The sequence below is a fragment of the Engystomops pustulosus genome, chromosome 1 (assembly GCF_040894005.1).
Source record: "Engystomops pustulosus chromosome 1, aEngPut4.maternal, whole genome shotgun sequence".
NCBI classification, from domain to species: domain Eukaryota; kingdom Metazoa; phylum Chordata; class Amphibia; order Anura; family Leptodactylidae; genus Engystomops; species Engystomops pustulosus.
In genome coordinates this window covers 305,267,024-305,283,985 of record NC_092411.1, presented here as the reverse complement: position 1 = coordinate 305,283,985, position 16,962 = coordinate 305,267,024, and the positions used below count along the sequence as shown (strand labels likewise).

Below are 16,962 nucleotides of genomic sequence, written 5' to 3'. Positions count from 1 at the left end.
AATGCGATCGTTTGACAAGTGCCTGATGTATTGCATTGTTTACATGCACCGGATCGCATGTGTTACTATGGAAACAGTCCGAGCCCATCCCAATCCAGATGAAAGTGTGAACATCTACATAGCATTTACATAGTCCCTTAAAGGTGTGAAACATGTGGGCAGGGATTAGGTGGAATCAGCGCGATCGTTCCACAGATTCCATTCTAGAATATTCCAGGAGATGTCACCAGTTCACGCTGAGAACCTCTCAGTCATAGGCTCAGTGCTTAGCGTAGGCTCGGGGGGTCTTGTCCCGCTCCAGTGGTGAGAGGAGCCACTCCCGGGCCCAGGTGCTAGTTGTGTTCTGGATGACTATGGACTCGTAATGATGTTTCTCCCTCTTATGTATCTGGTGACAGAAGTGGAAGCGATGCTACGTGGTCTTGTATCCAGACTCTCAGTCATAGGCTCAGTGCTTAGCGTAGGCTCGGGGGTTCTTGTCCCGCTCCAGTGGTGAGAGGAGCCGCTCCCGGGCCCAGGTGCTAGTTGTGTTCTGGATGACTCTGGACTCGTAATGATGTTTCTCCCTCTTATGTATCTGGTGACAGAAGTAGAAGCGATGCTACGTGGTCTTGTATCCAGACTCTCAGTCATAGGCTCAGTGCTTAGCGTAGGCTCGGGGGTTCTTGTCCCGCTCCAGTGGTGAGAGGAGCCGCTCCTGGGCCCAGGTGCTAGTTGTGTTCTGGATGACTCTGGACTCGTAATGATGTTTCTCCCTCTTATGTATCTAGTGACAGAAGTGGAAGCGATGCTACGTGGTCTTGTATCCAGACTCTCAGTCATAGGCTCAGTGCTTAGCGTAGGCTCGGGGGTTCTTGTCCCGCTCCAGTGGTGAGAGGAGCCGCTCCTGGGACCAGGTGCTAGTTGTGTTCTGGATGACTATGGACTCGTAATGAAGTATTTCTCCCTCTTATGTATCTGGTGACAGAAGTGGAAGCGATGCTACGTGGTCTTGTATCCAGACTCTCAGTCATAGGCTCAGTGCTTAGCGTAAGCTCGGGGTTCTTGTCCCGCTCCAGTGGTGAGAGGAGCCGCTCCCGGGCCCAGGTGCTAGTTGTGTTCTGGATGACTCTGGACTCGTAATGAAGTATTTCTCCCTCTTATGTATCTGGTGACAGAAGTGGAAGCGATGCTACGTGGTCTTGTATCCAGACTCTCAGTCATAGGCTCAGTGCTTAGCGTAGGCTCGGGGTTCTTGTCCCGCTCCAGTGGTGAGAGGAGCCGCTCCTGGGCCCAGGTGCTAGTTGTGTTCTGGATGACTATGGACTCGTAATGATGTTTCTCCCTCTTATGTATCTGGTGACAGAAGTGGAAGCGATGCTACGTGGTCTTGTATCCAGACTCTCAGTCATAGGCTCAGTGCTTAGCGTAGGCTCGGGGTTCTTGTCCCGCTCCAGTGGTGAGAGGAGCCACTCCCGGGCCCAGGTGCTAGTTGTGTTCTGGATGACTATGGACTCGTAATGAAGTATTTCTCCCTCTTATATATCTGGTGACAGAAGTGGAAGCGATGCTATGTGGTCTTGTATCCAGACTCTCAGTCATAGGCTCAGTGCTTAGCGTAGGCTCGGGGTTCTTGTCCCGCTCCAGTGGTGAGAGGAGCCGCTCCCAGGCCCAGGTGCTAGTTGTGTTCTGGATGACTCTGGACTCGTAATGATGTTTCTCCCTCTTATGTATCTGGTGACAGAAGTGGAAGCGATGCTACGTGGTCTTGTATCCAGACTCTCAGTCATAGGCTCAGTGCTTAGCGTAGGCTCGGGGTTCTTGTCCCGCTCCAGTGGTGAGAGGAGCCACTCCCGGGCCCAGGTGCTAGTTGTGTTCTGGATGACTATGGACTCGTTATGATGTTTCTCCTTCTTATGTATCTGGTAACAGAAGTGGAAGCGATGCTACGTGGTCTTGTATCCAGACTCTCAGTCATAGGCTCAGTGCTTAGCGTAGGCTCGGGGTTCTTGTCCCGCTCCAGTGGTGAGAGGAGCCGCTCCCGGGCCCAGGTGCTAGTTGTGTTCTGGATGACTCTGGACTCGTAATGATGTTTCTCTCTCTTATGTATCTGGTGACAGAAGTGGAAGCGATGCTACGTGGTCTTGTATCCAGACTCTCAGTCATAGGCTCAGTGCTTAGCGTAGGCTCGGGGTTCTTGTCCCGCTCCAGTGGTGAGAGGAGCCGCTCCCGGGCCCAGGTGCTAGTTGTGTTCTGGATGACTCTGGACTCGTAATGATGTTTCTCCCTCTTATGTATCTGGTGACAGAAGTGGAAGCGATGCTACGTGGTCTTGTATCCAGACTCTCAGTCATAGGCTCAGTGCTTAGCGTAGGCTCGGGGTTCTTGTCCCGCTCCAGTGGTGAGAGGAGCCGCTCCTGGGCCCAGGTGCTAGTTGTGTTCTGGATGACTCTGGACTCGTAATGATGTTTCTCCCTCTTATGTATCTGGTGACAGAAGTGGAAGCGATGCTACGTGGTCTTGTATCCAGACTCTCAGTCATAGGCTCAGTGCTTAGCGTAGGCTCGGGGCTCTTGTCCCGCTCCAGTGGTGAGAGGAGCCGCTCCTGGGCCCAGGTGCTAGTTGTGTTCTGGATGACTCTGGACTCGTAATGATGTTTCTCTCTCTTATGTATCTGGTGACAGAAGTGGAAGCGATGCTACGTGGTCTTGTATCCAGACTCTCAGTCATAGGCTCAGTGCTTAGCGTAGGCTCGGGGTTCTTGTCCCGCTCCAGTGGTGAGAGGAGCCGCTCCCGGGCCCAGGTGCTAGTTGTGTTCTGGATGACTCTGGACTCGTAATGATGTTTCTCCCTCTTATGTATCTGGTGACAGAAGTAGAAGCGATGCTACGTGGTCTTGTATCCAGACTCTCAGTCATAGGCTCAGTGCTTAGCGTAGGCTCGGGGGTTCTTGTCCCGCTCCAGTGGTGAGAGGAGCCGCTCCTGGGCCCAGGTGCTAATTGTGTTCTGGATGACTCTGGACTCGTAATGATGTTTCTCCCTCTTATGTATCTAGTGACAGAAGTGGAAGCGATGCTACGTGGTCTTGTATCCAGACTCTCAGTCATAGGCTCAGTGCTTAGCGTAGGCTCGGGGGTTCTTGTCCCGCTCCAGTGGTGAGAGGAGCCGCTCCTGGGACCAGGTGCTAGTTGTGTTCTGGATGACTATGGACTCGTAATGAAGTATTTCTCCCTCTTATGTATCTGGTGACAGAAGTGGAAGCGATGCTACGTGGTCTTGTATCCAGACTCTCAGTCATAGGCTCAGTGCTTAGCGTAAGCTCGGGGTTCTTGTCCCGCTCCAGTGGTGAGAGGAGCCGCTCCCGGGCCCAGGTGCTAGTTGTGTTCTGGATGACTCTGGACTCGTAATGAAGTATTTCTCCCTCTTATGTATCTGGTGACAGAAGTGGAAGCGATGCTACGTGGTCTTGTATCCAGACTCTCAGTCATAGGCTCAGTGCTTAGCGTAGGCTCGGGGTTCTTGTCCCGCTCCAGTGGTGAGAGGAGCCGCTCCTGGGCCCAGGTGCTAGTTGTGTTCTGGATGACTATGGACTCGTAATGATGTTTCTCCCTCTTATGTATCTGGTGACAGAAGTGGAAGCGATGCTACGTGGTCTTGTATCCAGACTCTCAGTCATAGGCTCAGTGCTTAGCGTAGGCTCGGGGTTCTTGTCCCGCTCCAGTGGTGAGAGGAGCCACTCCCGGGCCCAGGTGCTAGTTGTGTTCTGGATGACTATGGACTCGTAATGAAGTATTTCTCCCTCTTATATATCTGGTGACAGAAGTGGAAGCGATGCTATGTGGTCTTGTATCCAGACTCTCAGTCATAGGCTCAGTGCTTAGCGTAGGCTCGGGGTTCTTGTCCCGCTCCAGTGGTGAGAGGAGCCGCTCCCAGGCCCAGGTGCTAGTTGTGTTCTGGATGACTCTGGACTCGTAATGATGTTTCTCCCTCTTATGTATCTGGTGACAGAAGTGGAAGCGATGCTACGTGGTCTTGTATCCAGACTCTCAGTCATAGGCTCAGTGCTTAGCGTAGGCTCGGGGTTCTTGTCCCGCTCCAGTGGTGAGAGGAGCCACTCCCGGGCCCAGGTGCTAGTTGTGTTCTGGATGACTATGGACTCGTTATGATGTTTCTCCTTCTTATGTATCTGGTAACAGAAGTGGAAGCGATGCTACGTGGTCTTGTATCCAGACTCTCAGTCATAGGCTCAGTGCTTAGCGTAGGCTCGGGGTTCTTGTCCCGCTCCAGTGGTGAGAGGAGCCGCTCCCGGGCCCAGGTGCTAGTTGTGTTCTGGATGACTCTGGACTCGTAATGATGTTTCTCTCTCTTATGTATCTGGTGACAGAAGTGGAAGCGATGCTACGTGGTCTTGTATCCAGACTCTCAGTCATAGGCTCAGTGCTTAGCGTAGGCTCGGGGTTCTTGTCCCGCTCCAGTGGTGAGAGGAGCCGCTCCCGGGCCCAGGTGCTAGTTGTGTTCTGGATGACTCTGGACTCGTAATGATGTTTCTCCCTCTTATGTATCTGGTGACAGAAGTGGAAGCGATGCTACGTGGTCTTGTATCCAGACTCTCAGTCATAGGCTCAGTGCTTAGCGTAGGCTCGGGGTTCTTGTCCCGCTCCAGTGGTGAGAGGAGCCGCTCCTGGGCCCAGGTGCTAGTTGTGTTCTGGATGACTCTGGACTCGTAATGATGTTTCTCCCTCTTATGTATCTGGTGACAGAAGTGGAAGCGATGCTACGTGGTCTTGTATCCAGACTCTCAGTCATAGGCTCAGTGCTTAGCGTAGGCTCGGGGCTCTTGTCCCGCTCCAGTGGTGAGAGGAGCCGCTCCTGGGCCCAGGTGCTAGTTGTGTTCTGGATGACTCTGGACTCGTAATGATGTTTCTCCCTCTTATGTATCTGGTGACAGAAGTGGAAGCGATGCTACGTGGTCTTGTATCCAGACTCTCAGTCATAGGCTCAGTGCTTAGCGTAGGCTCGGGGCTCTTGTCCCGCTCCAGTGGTGAGAGGAGCCGCTCCTGGGCCCAGGTGCTAATTGTGTTCTGGATGACTCTGGACTCGTAATGATGTTTCTCCTTCTTATGTATCTGGTGACAGATGTGGAAGCGATGCTACGTGGTCTTGTATCCAGACTCTCAGTCATAGGCTCAGTGCTTAGCGTAGGCTCTGGGCTCTTGTCCCGCTCCAGTGGTGAGAGGAGCCGCTCCCGGGCCCAGGTGCTAGTTGTGTTCTGGATGACTATGGACTCGTAATGATGTTTCTCCTTCTTATGTATCTGGTGACAGAAGTAGAAGCGATGCTACGTGGTCTTGTATCCAGACTCTCAGTCATAGGCTCAGTGCTTAGCGTAAGCTCGGGGTTCTTGTCCCGCTCCAGTGGTGAGAGGAGCCGCTCCCGGGCCCAGGTGCTAGTTGTGTTCTGGATGACTATGGACTCGTAATGAAGTATTTCTCCCTCTTATGTATCTGGTGACAGAAGTGGAAGCGATGCTACGTGGTCTTGTATCCAGACTCTCAGTCATAGGCTCAGTGCTTAGCGTAAGCTCGGGGTTCTTGTCCCGCTCCAGTGGTGAGAGGAGCCGCTCCTGGGCCCAGGTGCTAGTTGTGTTCTGGATGACTATGGACTTGTAATGATGTTTCTCCCTCTTATGTATCTAGTGACAGAAGTGGAAGCGATGCTACGTGGTCTTGTATCCAGACTCTCAGTCATAGGCTCAGTGCTTAGCGTAGGCTTGGGGTTCTTGTCCCGCTCCAGTGGTGAGAGGAGCCGCTCCTGGGCCCAGGTGCTAGTTGTGTTCTGGATGACTATGGACTCGTAATGATGTTTCTCCCTCTTATGTATCTGGTGACAGAAGTGGAAGCGATGCTACGTGGTCTTGTATCCAGACTCTCAGTCATAGGCTCAGTGCTTAGCGTAGGCTCGGGGGTTCTTGTCCCGCTCCAGTGGTGAGAGGAGCCGCTCCTGGGCCCAGGTGCTAGTTGTGTTCTGGATGACTATGGACTCGTAATGAAGTGTTTCTCCCTCTTATGTATCTGGTGACAGAAGTGGAAGCGATGCTACGTGGTCTTGTATCCAGACTCTCAGTCATAGGCTCAGTGCTTAGCGTAGGCTCGGGGTTCTTGTCCCGCTCCAGTGGTGAGAGGAGCCGCTCCTGGGCCCAGGTGCTAGTTGTGTTCTGGATGACTATGGACTCGTAATGAAGTATTTCTCCCTCTTATGTATCTGGTGACAGAAGTGGAAGCGATGCTACGTGGTCTTGTATCCAGACTCTCAGTCATAGGCTCAGTGCTTAGCGTAGGCTCGGGGCTCTTGTCCCGCTCCAGTGGTGAGAGGAGCCGCTCCTGGGCCCAGGTGCTAATTGTGTTCTGGATGACTCTGGACTCGTAATGATGTTTCTCCTTCTTATGTATCTGGTGACAGAAGTGGAAGCGATGCTACGTGGTCTTGTATCCAGACTCTCAGTCATAGGCTCAGTGCTTAGCGTAGGCTCTGGGCTCTTGTCCCGCTCCAGTGGTGAGAGGAGCCGCTCCCGGGCCCAGGTGCTAGTTGTGTTCTGGATGACTATGGACTCGTAATGATGTTTCTCCTTCTTATGTATCTGGTGACAGAAGTAGAAGCGATGCTACGTGGTCTTGTATCCAGACTCTCAGTCATAGGCTCAGTGCTTAGCGTAAGCTCGGGGTTCTTGTCCCGCTCCAGTGGTGAGAGGAGCCGCTCCCGGGCCCAGGTGCTAGTTGTGTTCTGGATGACTATGGACTCGTAATGAAGTATTTCTCCCTCTTATGTATCTGGTGACAGAAGTGGAAGCGATGCTACGTGGTCTTGTATCCAGACTCTCAGTCATAGGCTCAGTGCTTAGCGTAAGCTCGGGGTTCTTGTCCCGCTCCAGTGGTGAGAGGAGCCGCTCCTGGGCCCAGGTGCTAGTTGTGTTCTGGATGACTATGGACTCGTAATGATGTTTCTCCTTCTTATGTATCTGGTGACAGAAGTGGAAGCGATGCTACGTGGTCTTGTATCCAGACTCTCAGTCATAAGCTCAGTGCTTAGCGTAGGCTCGGGGTTCTTGTCCCGCTCCAGTGGTGAGAGGAGCCGCTCCTGGGCCCAGGTGCTAGTTGTGTTCTGGATGACTATGGACTTGTAATGATGTTTCTCCCTCTTATGTATCTAGTGACAGAAGTGGAAGCGATGCTACGTGGTCTTGTATCCAGACTCTCAGTCATAGGCTCAGTGCTTAGCGTAGGCTTGGGGTTCTTGTCCCGCTCCAGTGGTGAGAGGAGCCGCTCCTGGGCCCAGGTGCTAGTTGTGTTCTGGATGACTATGGACTCGTAATGATGTTTCTCCCTCTTATGTATCTGGTGACAGAAGTGGAAGCGATGCTACGTGGTCTTGTATCCAGACTCTCAGTCATAGGCTCAGTGCTTAGCGTAGGCTCGGGGGTTCTTGTCCCGCTCCAGTGGTGAGAGGAGCCGCTCCTGGGCCCAGGTGCTAGTTGTGTTCTGGATGACTATGGACTCGTAATGAAGTGTTTCTCCCTCTTATGTATCTGGTGACAGAAGTGGAAGCGATGCTACGTGGTCTTGTATCCAGACTCTCAGTCATAGGCTCAGTGCTTAGCGTAGGCTCGGGGTTCTTGTCCCGCTCCAGTGGTGAGAGGAGCCGCTCCTGGGCCCAGGTGCTAGTTGTGTTCTGGATGACTATGGACTCGTAATGATGTTTCTCCCTCTTATGTATCTGGTGACAGAAGTGGAAGCGATGCTACGTGGTCTTCTATCCAGACTCTCAGTCATAGGCTCAGTGCTTAGCGTAAGCTCGGGATTCTTGTCCCGCTCCAGTGGTGAGAGGAGCCGCTCCTGGGCCCAGGTGCTAATTGTGTTCTGGATGACTCTGGACTCGTAATGATGTTTCTCCTTCTTATGTATCTGGTGACAGAAGTGGAAGCGATGCTACGTGGTCTTGTATCCAGACTCTCAGTCATAGGCTCAGTGCTTAGCGTAGGCTCTGGGCTCTTGTCCCGCTCCAGTGGTGAGAGGAGCCGCTCCCGGGCCCAGGTGCTAGTTGTGTTCTGGATGACTATGGACTCGTAATGATGTTTCTCCTTCTTATGTATCTGGTGACAGAAGTAGAAGCGATGCTACGTGGTCTTGTATCCAGACTCTCAGTCATAGGCTCAGTGCTTAGCGTAAGCTCGGGGTTCTTGTCCCGCTCCAGTGGTGAGAGGAGCCGCTCCCGGGCCCAGGTGCTAGTTGTGTTCTGGATGACTATGGACTCGTAATGAAGTATTTCTCCCTCTTATGTATCTGGTGACAGAAGTGGAAGCGATGCTACGTGGTCTTGTATCCAGACTCTCAGTCATAGGCTCAGTGCTTAGCGTAAGCTCGGGGTTCTTGTCCCGCTCCAGTGGTGAGAGGAGCCGCTCCTGGGCCCAGGTGCTAGTTGTGTTCTGGATGACTATGGACTCGTAATGATGTTTCTCCTTCTTATGTATCTGGTGACAGAAGTGGAAGCGATGCTACGTGGTCTTGTATCCAGACTCTCAGTCATAAGCTCAGTGCTTAGCGTAGGCTCGGGGTTCTTGTCCCGCTCCAGTGGTGAGAGGAGCCGCTCCTGGGCCCAGGTGCTAGTTGTGTTCTGGATGACTATGGACTTGTAATGATGTTTCTCCCTCTTATGTATCTAGTGACAGAAGTGGAAGCGATGCTACGTGGTCTTGTATCCAGACTCTCAGTCATAGGCTCAGTGCTTAGCGTAGGCTTGGGGTTCTTGTCCCGCTCCAGTGGTGAGAGGAGCCGCTCCTGGGCCCAGGTGCTAGTTGTGTTCTGGATGACTATGGACTCGTAATGATGTTTCTCCCTCTTATGTATCTGGTGACAGAAGTGGAAGCGATGCTACGTGGTCTTGTATCCAGACTCTCAGTCATAGGCTCAGTGCTTAGCGTAGGCTCGGGGGTTCTTGTCCCGCTCCAGTGGTGAGAGGAGCCGCTCCTGGGCCCAGGTGCTAGTTGTGTTCTGGATGACTATGGACTCGTAATGAAGTGTTTCTCCCTCTTATGTATCTGGTGACAGAAGTGGAAGCGATGCTACGTGGTCTTGTATCCAGACTCTCAGTCATAGGCTCAGTGCTTAGCGTAGGCTCGGGGTTCTTGTCCCGCTCCAGTGGTGAGAGGAGCCGCTCCTGGGCCCAGGTGCTAGTTGTGTTCTGGATGACTATGGACTCGTAATGATGTTTCTCCCTCTTATGTATCTGGTGACAGAAGTGGAAGCGATGCTACGTGGTCTTCTATCCAGACTCTCAGTCATAGGCTCAGTGCTTAGCGTAAGCTCGGGATTCTTGTCCCGCTCCAGTGGTGAGAGGAGCCGCTCCTGGGCCCAGGTGCTAATTGTGTTCTGGATGACTATGGACTCGTAATGATGTTTCTCCCTCTTATGTATCTAGTGACAGAAGTGGAAGCGATGCTACGTGGTCTTGTATCCAGACTCTCAGTCATAGGCTCAGTGCTTAGCGTAGGCTCGGGGGTTCTTGTCCCGCTCCAGTGGTGAGAGGAGCCGCTCCTGGGACCAGGTGCTAGTTGTGTTCTGGATGACTATGGACTCGTAATGAAGTATTTCTCCCTCTTATGTATCTGGTGACAGAAGTGGAAGCGATGCTACGTGGTCTTGTATCCAGACTCTCAGTCATAGGCTCAGTGCTTAGCGTAAGCTCTGGGTTCTTGTCCCGCTCCAGTGGTGAGAGGAGCCGCTCCCGGGCCCAGGTGCTAGTTGTGTTCTGGATGACTATGGACTCGTTATGATGTTTCTCCTTCTTATGTATCTGGTAACAGAAGTGGAAGCGATGCTACGTGGTCTTGTATCCAGACTCTCAGTCATAGGCTCAGTGCTTAGCGTAGGCTCGGGGTTCTTGTCCCGCTCCAGTGGTGAGAGGAGCCGCTCCCGGGCCCAGGTGCTAGTTGTGTTCTGGATGACTCTGGACTCGTAATGATGTTTCTCTCTCTTATGTATCTGGTGACAGAAGTGGAAGCGATGCTACGTGGTCTTGTATCCAGACTCTCAGTCATAGGCTCAGTGCTTAGCGTAGGCTCGGGGTTCTTGTCCCGCTCCAGTGGTGAGAGGAGCCGCTCCCGGGCCCAGGTGCTAGTTGTGTTCTGGATGACTCTGGACTCGTAATGATGTTTCTCCCTCTTATGTATCTGGTGACAGAAGTGGAAGCGATGCTACGTGGTCTTGTATCCAGACTCTCAGTCATAGGCTCAGTGCTTAGCGTAGGCTCGGGGTTCTTGTCCCGCTCCAGTGGTGAGAGGAGCCGCTCCTGGGCCCAGGTGCTAGTTGTGTTCTGGATGACTCTGGACTCGTAATGATGTTTCTCCCTCTTATGTATCTGGTGACAGAAGTGGAAGCGATGCTACGTGGTCTTGTATCCAGACTCTCAGTCATAGGCTCAGTGCTTAGCGTAGGCTCGGGGCTCTTGTCCCGCTCCAGTGGTGAGAGGAGCCGCTCCTGGGCCCAGGTGCTAGTTGTGTTCTGGATGACTCTGGACTCGTAATGATGTTTCTCACTCTTATGTATCTGGTGACAGAAGTGGAAGCGATGCTACGTGGTCTTGTATCCAGACTCTCAGTCATAGGCTCAGTGCTTAGCGTAGGCTCTGGGCTCTTGTCCCGCTCCAGTGGTGAGAGGAGCCGCTCCCGGGCCCAGGTGCTAGTTGTGTTCTGGATGACTATGGACTCGTAATGATGTTTCTCCTTCTTATGTATCTGCTGACAGAAGTAGAAGCGATGCTACGTGGTCTTGTATCCAGACTCTCAGTCATAGGCTCAGTGCTTAGCGTAAGCTCGGGGTTCTTGTCCCGCTCCAGTGGTGAGAGGAGCCGCTCCCGGGCCCAGGTGCTAGTTGTGTTCTGGATGACTATGGACTCATAATGAAGTATTTCTCCCTCTTATGTATCTGGTGACAGAAGTGGAAGCGATGCTACGTGGTCTTGTATCCAGACTCTCAGTCATAGGCTCAGTGCTTAGCGTAGGCTCGGGGTTCTTGTCCCGCTCCAGTGGTGAGAGGAGCCGCTCCCGGGCCCAGGTGCTAGTTGTGTTCTGGATGACTCTGGACTCGTAATGATGTTTCTCCCTCTTATGTATCTGGTGACAGAAGTGGAAGCGATGCTACGTGGTCTTGTATCCAGACTCTCAGTCATAGGCTCAGTGCTTAGCGTAGGCTCGGGGTTCTTGTCCCGCTCCAGTGGTGAGAGGAGCCGCTCCTGGGCCCAGGTGCTAGTTGTGTTCTGGATGACTCTGGACTCGTAATGATGTTTCTCCCTCTTATGTATCTGGTGACAGAAGTGGAAGCGATGCTACGTGGTCTTGTATCCAGACTCTCAGTCATAGGCTCAGTGCTTAGCGTAGGCTCGGGGCTCTTGTCCCGCTCCAGTGGTGAGAGGAGCCGCTCCTGGGCCCAGGTGCTAGTTGTGTTCTGGATGACTCTGGACTCGTAATGATGTTTCTCCCTCTTATGTATCTGGTGACAGAAGTGGAAGCGATGCTACGTGGTCTTGTATCCAGACTCTCAGTCATAGGCTCAGTGCTTAGCGTAGGCTCTGGGCTCTTGTCCCGCTCCAGTGGTGAGAGGAGCCGCTCCCGGGCCCAGGTGCTAGTTGTGTTCTGGATGACTATGGACTCGTAATGATGTTTCTCCTTCTTATGTATCTGCTGACAGAAGTAGAAGCGATGCTACGTGGTCTTGTATCCAGACTCTCAGTCATAGGCTCAGTGCTTAGCGTAAGCTCGGGGTTCTTGTCCCGCTCCAGTGGTGAGAGGAGCCGCTCCCGGGCCCAGGTGCTAGTTGTGTTCTGGATGACTATGGACTCGTAATGAAGTATTTCTCCCTCTTATGTATCTGGTGACAGAAGTGGAAGCGATGCTACGTGGTCTTGTATCCAGACTCTCAGTCATAGGCTCAGTGCTTAGCGTAAGCTCGGGGTTCTTGTCCCGCTCCAGTGGTGAGAGGAGCCGCTCCTGGGCCCAGGTGCTAGTTGTGTTCTGGATGACTATGGACTCGTAATGATGTTTCTCCTTCTTATGTATCTGGTGACAGAAGTGGAAGCGATGCTACGTGGTCTTGTATCCAGACTCTCAGTCATAAGCTCAGTGCTTAGCGTAGGCTCGGGGTTCTTGTCCCGCTCCAGTGGTGAGAGGAGCCGCTCCTGGGCCCAGGTGCTAGTTGTGTTCTGGATGACTATGGACTTGTAATGATGTTTCTCCCTCTTATGTATCTAGTGACAGAAGTGGAAGCGATGCTACGTGGTCTTGTATCCAGACTCTCAGTCATAGGCTCAGTGCTTAGCGTAGGCTTGGGGTTCTTGTCCCGCTCCAGTGGTGAGAGGAGCCGCTCCTGGGCCCAGGTGCTAGTTGTGTTCTGGATGACTATGGACTCGTAATGATGTTTCTCCCTCTTATGTATCTGGTGACAGAAGTGGAAGCGATGCTACGTGGTCTTGTATCCAGACTCTCAGTCATAGGCTCAGTGCTTAGCGTAGGCTCGGGGGTTCTTGTCCCGCTCCAGTGGTGAGAGGAGCCGCTCCTGGGCCCAGGTGCTAGTTGTGTTCTGGATGACTATGGACTCGTAATGAAGTGTTTCTCCCTCTTATGTATCTGGTGACAGAAGTGGAAGCGATGCTACGTGGTCTTGTATCCAGACTCTCAGTCATAGGCTCAGTGCTTAGCGTAGGCTCGGGGTTCTTGTCCCGCTCCAGTGGTGAGAGGAGCCGCTCCTGGGCCCAGGTGCTAGTTGTGTTCTGGATGACTATGGACTCGTAATGATGTTTCTCCCTCTTATGTATCTAGTGACAGAAGTGGAAGCGATGCTACGTGGTCTTGTATCCAGACTCTCAGTCATAGGCTCAGTGCTTAGCGTAGGCTCGGGGCTCTTGTCCCGCTCCAGTGGTGAGAGGAGCCGCTCCTGGGCCCAGGTGCTAGTTGTGTTCTGGATGACTCTGGACTCGTAATGATGTTTCTCCTTCTTATGTATCTGGTTACAGAAGTGGAAGCGATGCTACGTGGTCTTGTATCCAGACTCTCAGTCATAGGCTCAGTGCTTAGCGTAGGCTCTGGGCTCTTGTCCCGCTCCAGTGGTGAGAGGAGCCGCTCCCGGGCCCAGGTGCTAGTTGTGTTCTGGATGACTATGGACTCGTAATGATGTTTCTCCTTCTTATGTATCTGGTGACAGAAGTAGAAGCGATGCTACGTGGTCTTGTATCCAGACTCTCAGTCATAGGCTCAGTGCTTAGCGTAAGCTCGGGGTTCTTGTCCCGCTCCAGTGGTGAGAGGAGCCGCTCCCGGGCCCAGGTGCTAGTTGTGTTCTGGATGACTATGGACTCGTAATGAAGTATTTCTCCCTCTTATGTATCTGGTGACAGAAGTGGAAGCGATGCTACGTGGTCTTGTATCCAGACTCTCAGTCATAGGCTCAGTGCTTAGCGTAAGCTCGGGGTTCTTGTCCCGCTCCAGTGGTGAGAGGAGCCGCTCCTGGGCCCAGGTGCTAGTTGTGTTCTGGATGACTATGGACTTGTAATGATGTTTCTCCCTCTTATGTATCTAGTGACAGAAGTGGAAGCGATGCTACGTGGTCTTGTATCCAGACTCTCAGTCATAGGCTCAGTGCTTAGCGTAGGCTTGGGGGTTCTTGTCCCGCTCCAGTGGTGAGAGGAGCCGCTCCTGGGCCCAGGTGCTAGTTGTGTTCTGGATGACTATGGACTCGTAATGATGTTTCTCCCTCTTATGTATCTGGTGACAGAAGTGGAAGCGATGCTACGTGGTCTTGTATCCAGACTCTCAGTCATAGGCTCAGTGCTTAGCGTAGGCTTGGGGGTTCTTGTCCCGCTCCAGTGGTGAGAGGAGCCGCTCCTGGGCCCAGGTGCTAGTTGTGTTCTGGATGACTATGGACTCGTAATGATGTTTCTCCCTCTTATGTATCTGGTGACAGAAGTGGAAGCGATGCTACGTGGTCTTGTATCCAGACTCTCAGTTTGGGGTGGCTCGATTAGAAATCTATGACTGGAAGGATGGCACGCTGCCTGGAGAGAAGATATATGCCCGGCGTGGTGCTGATCGGAAGGTTGTACGTCTGGCAGAATGTATCCACGTGGCGCCTTCCCCAACAGAGAACGGCCATAAAGAAAACATGGCGGCTTTTATCATCGAGACCAGTGACAAGACCATGCTGCTCTCTGCTGAGCGCCCGCAGTGCGAGGAATGGGTGCAGAGGGTCAGCGAGGTCGCCTTCCCGGTGAGTAGCATGAAATACTATCTCCCCGTACACACAGACCTATGGAGTCCAGGATCATTCTGATGTTTGTACACAAATGTCACCAACACATCAGCTATGCGAGGATAAGTGCATGATGGGAGCAGGCGACACACATAGTTGACTACCAGATGTTACTTTAGATTTTGGTATAACTGGAGAACAATCAGCAAATGACAAGGTTCCACGGGTGACAAATATCACAAAACAAAACACAAGAATTCCTCATTCTTCTACGATTTGTATACAATTGTATAGAAATTGTCACTGGTGGTGATCAGCAGCAGAAAACCACAATCAATATGGCGTGGACATCATGATTAGTAGACCAAAGGCAGTAGACCAGGATAGTAATCCATAAGCAGAAGTTGACCAGGGGTAGTAGGTCACTAGTAGAAGACCAGGATAGTAATCCATAAGCAGTAGTTGACCAGGGGCAGTAGATCACTAGCAGTAGACCAGGATAGTAATCCATGAGCAGAAGTTGACCAGGGGTAGTAGGTCACTAGTAGAAGACCAGGATAGTAATCCATGAGCAGAAGTTGACCAGGGGTAGTAGGTCACTAGCAGAAGACCAGGATAGTAATCCATGAGCAGAAGTTGACCAGGGGTAGTAGGTCACTAGCAGAAGACCAGGATAGTAATCCATGAGCAGTAGTTGACCAGGGGTAGTAGGTCACTAGCAGAAGACCAGGATAGTAATCCATGAGCAGTAGTTGACCAGGGGCAGTAGGTCACTAGCAGAAGACCAGGATAGTAATCCATGAGCAGTAGTTGACCAGGGGCAGTAGGTCACTAGCAGAAGACCAGGATAGTAATCCATAAGCAGTAGTTGACCAGGGGTAGTAGGTCACTAGCAGAAGACCAGGATAGTAATCCATGAGCAGTAGTTGACCAGGGGCAGTAGGTCACTAGCAGAAGACCGGGATAGTAATCCATGAGCAGTAGTTGACCAGGGGCAGTAGATCACTAGCAGTAGACCAGGATAGTAATCCATAAGCAGTAGTTGACCAGGGGTAGTAGATCACTAGCAGAAGACCAGGATAGTAATCCATGAGCAGTAGTTGACCAGGGGCAGTAGGTCACTAGTAGAAGACCAGGATAGTAATCCATGAGCAGTAGTTGACCAGGGGTAGTAGATCACTAGCAGAAGACCAGGATAGTAATCCATTAGCAGTAGTTGACCAGGGGTAGTAGGTCACTAGCAGTAGACCAGGATAGTAATCCATAAGCAGAAGTTGACCAGGGGCAGTAGATCACTAGCAGTAGACCAGGATAGTAATCCATGAGCAGTAGTTGACCAGGGGTAGTAGGTCACTAGCAGAAGACCAGGATAGTAATCCATGAGCAGTAGTTGACCAGGGGTAGTAGGTCACTAGCAGTAGACCAGGATAGTAATCCATGAGCAGAAGTTGACCAGGGGCAGTAGATCACTAGCAGAAGACCAGGATAGTAATCCATGAGCAGTAGTTGACCAGGGGCAGTAGATCACTAGCAGAAGACCAGGATAGTAATCCATGATCAGTAGTTGACCAGGGGCAGTAGATCACTAGCAGAAGACCAGGATAGTAATCCATGAGCAGTAGTTGACCAGGGGCAGTAGATCACTAGCAGTAGACCAGGATAGTAATCCATGAGCAGAGGTTGACCAGGGGCAGTAGATCACTAGCAGAAGACCAGGATGGTAATCCATGAGCAGTAGTTGACCAGGGGCAGTAGATCACTAGCAGTAGACCAGGATAGTAATCCATGAGCAGAGGTTGACCAGGGGCATTAGATCACTAGCAGTAGACCAGGATAGTAATCCATGAGCAGAGGTTGACCAGGGGCAGTAGGTCACTAGTAGAAGACCGGGATAGTAATCCATGAGCAGTAGTTGACCAGGGGTAGTAGGTCACTAGCAGTAGACCAGGATAGTAATCCATAAGCAGTAGTTGACCAGGGGTAGTAGGTCACTAGCAGTAGACCAGGATAGTAATCCATAAGCAGTAGTTGACCAGGGGTAGTAGGTCACTAGCAGTAGACCAGGATAGTAATCCATGAGCAGTAGTTGACCAGGGGCAGTAGGTCACTAGCAGAAGACCAGGATAGTAATCCATAAGCAGTAGTTGACCAGGGGTAGTAGGTCACTAGTAGAAGACCAGGATAGTAATCCATGAGCAGTAGTTGACCAGGGGCAGTAGATCACTAGCAGAAGACCAGGGTAGTAATCCATGAGCAGTAGTTGACCAGGGGCAGTAGATCACTAGCAGAAGACCAGGATAGTAATCCATGAGCAGTAGTTGACCAGGGGTAGTAGGTCACTAGCAGAAGACCAGGATAGTAATCCATGAGCAGTAGTTGACCAGGGGCAATAGATCACTAGCAGTAGACCAGGATAGTAATCCATGAGCAGAGGTTGACCAGGGGCAGTAGATCACTAGCAGAAGACCAGGATAGTAATCCATAAGCAGTAGTTGACCAGGGGTAGTAGATCACTAGCAGAAGACCAGGATAGTAATCCATGAGCAGTAGTTGACCAGGGGTAGTAGGTCACTAGCAGTAGACCAGGATAGTAATCCATAAGCAGTAGTTGACCAGGGGTAGTAGATCACTAGTAGAAGACCAGGATAGTAATCCATAAGCAGTAGTTGACCAGGGGTAGTAGATCACTAGCAGT

At 51.9% G+C, this 16,962-nt stretch overlaps 1 protein-coding gene across 1 annotated transcript in view; it reads left to right on the top strand.

Moving 5' to 3' along the window:
- The window catches only part of DOK1 (docking protein 1), a 65,786-nt gene that overhangs the window by 25,112 nt on the left and 23,712 nt on the right, over positions 1–16,962 (top strand). The window contains exon 2 of the mRNA XM_072126492.1: positions 13,983–14,285. Within this exon, the coding sequence (XP_071982593.1) occupies positions 13,983–14,285 (303 nt within the window). The remainder of the gene's footprint in view (positions 1–13,982; positions 14,286–16,962) is intronic.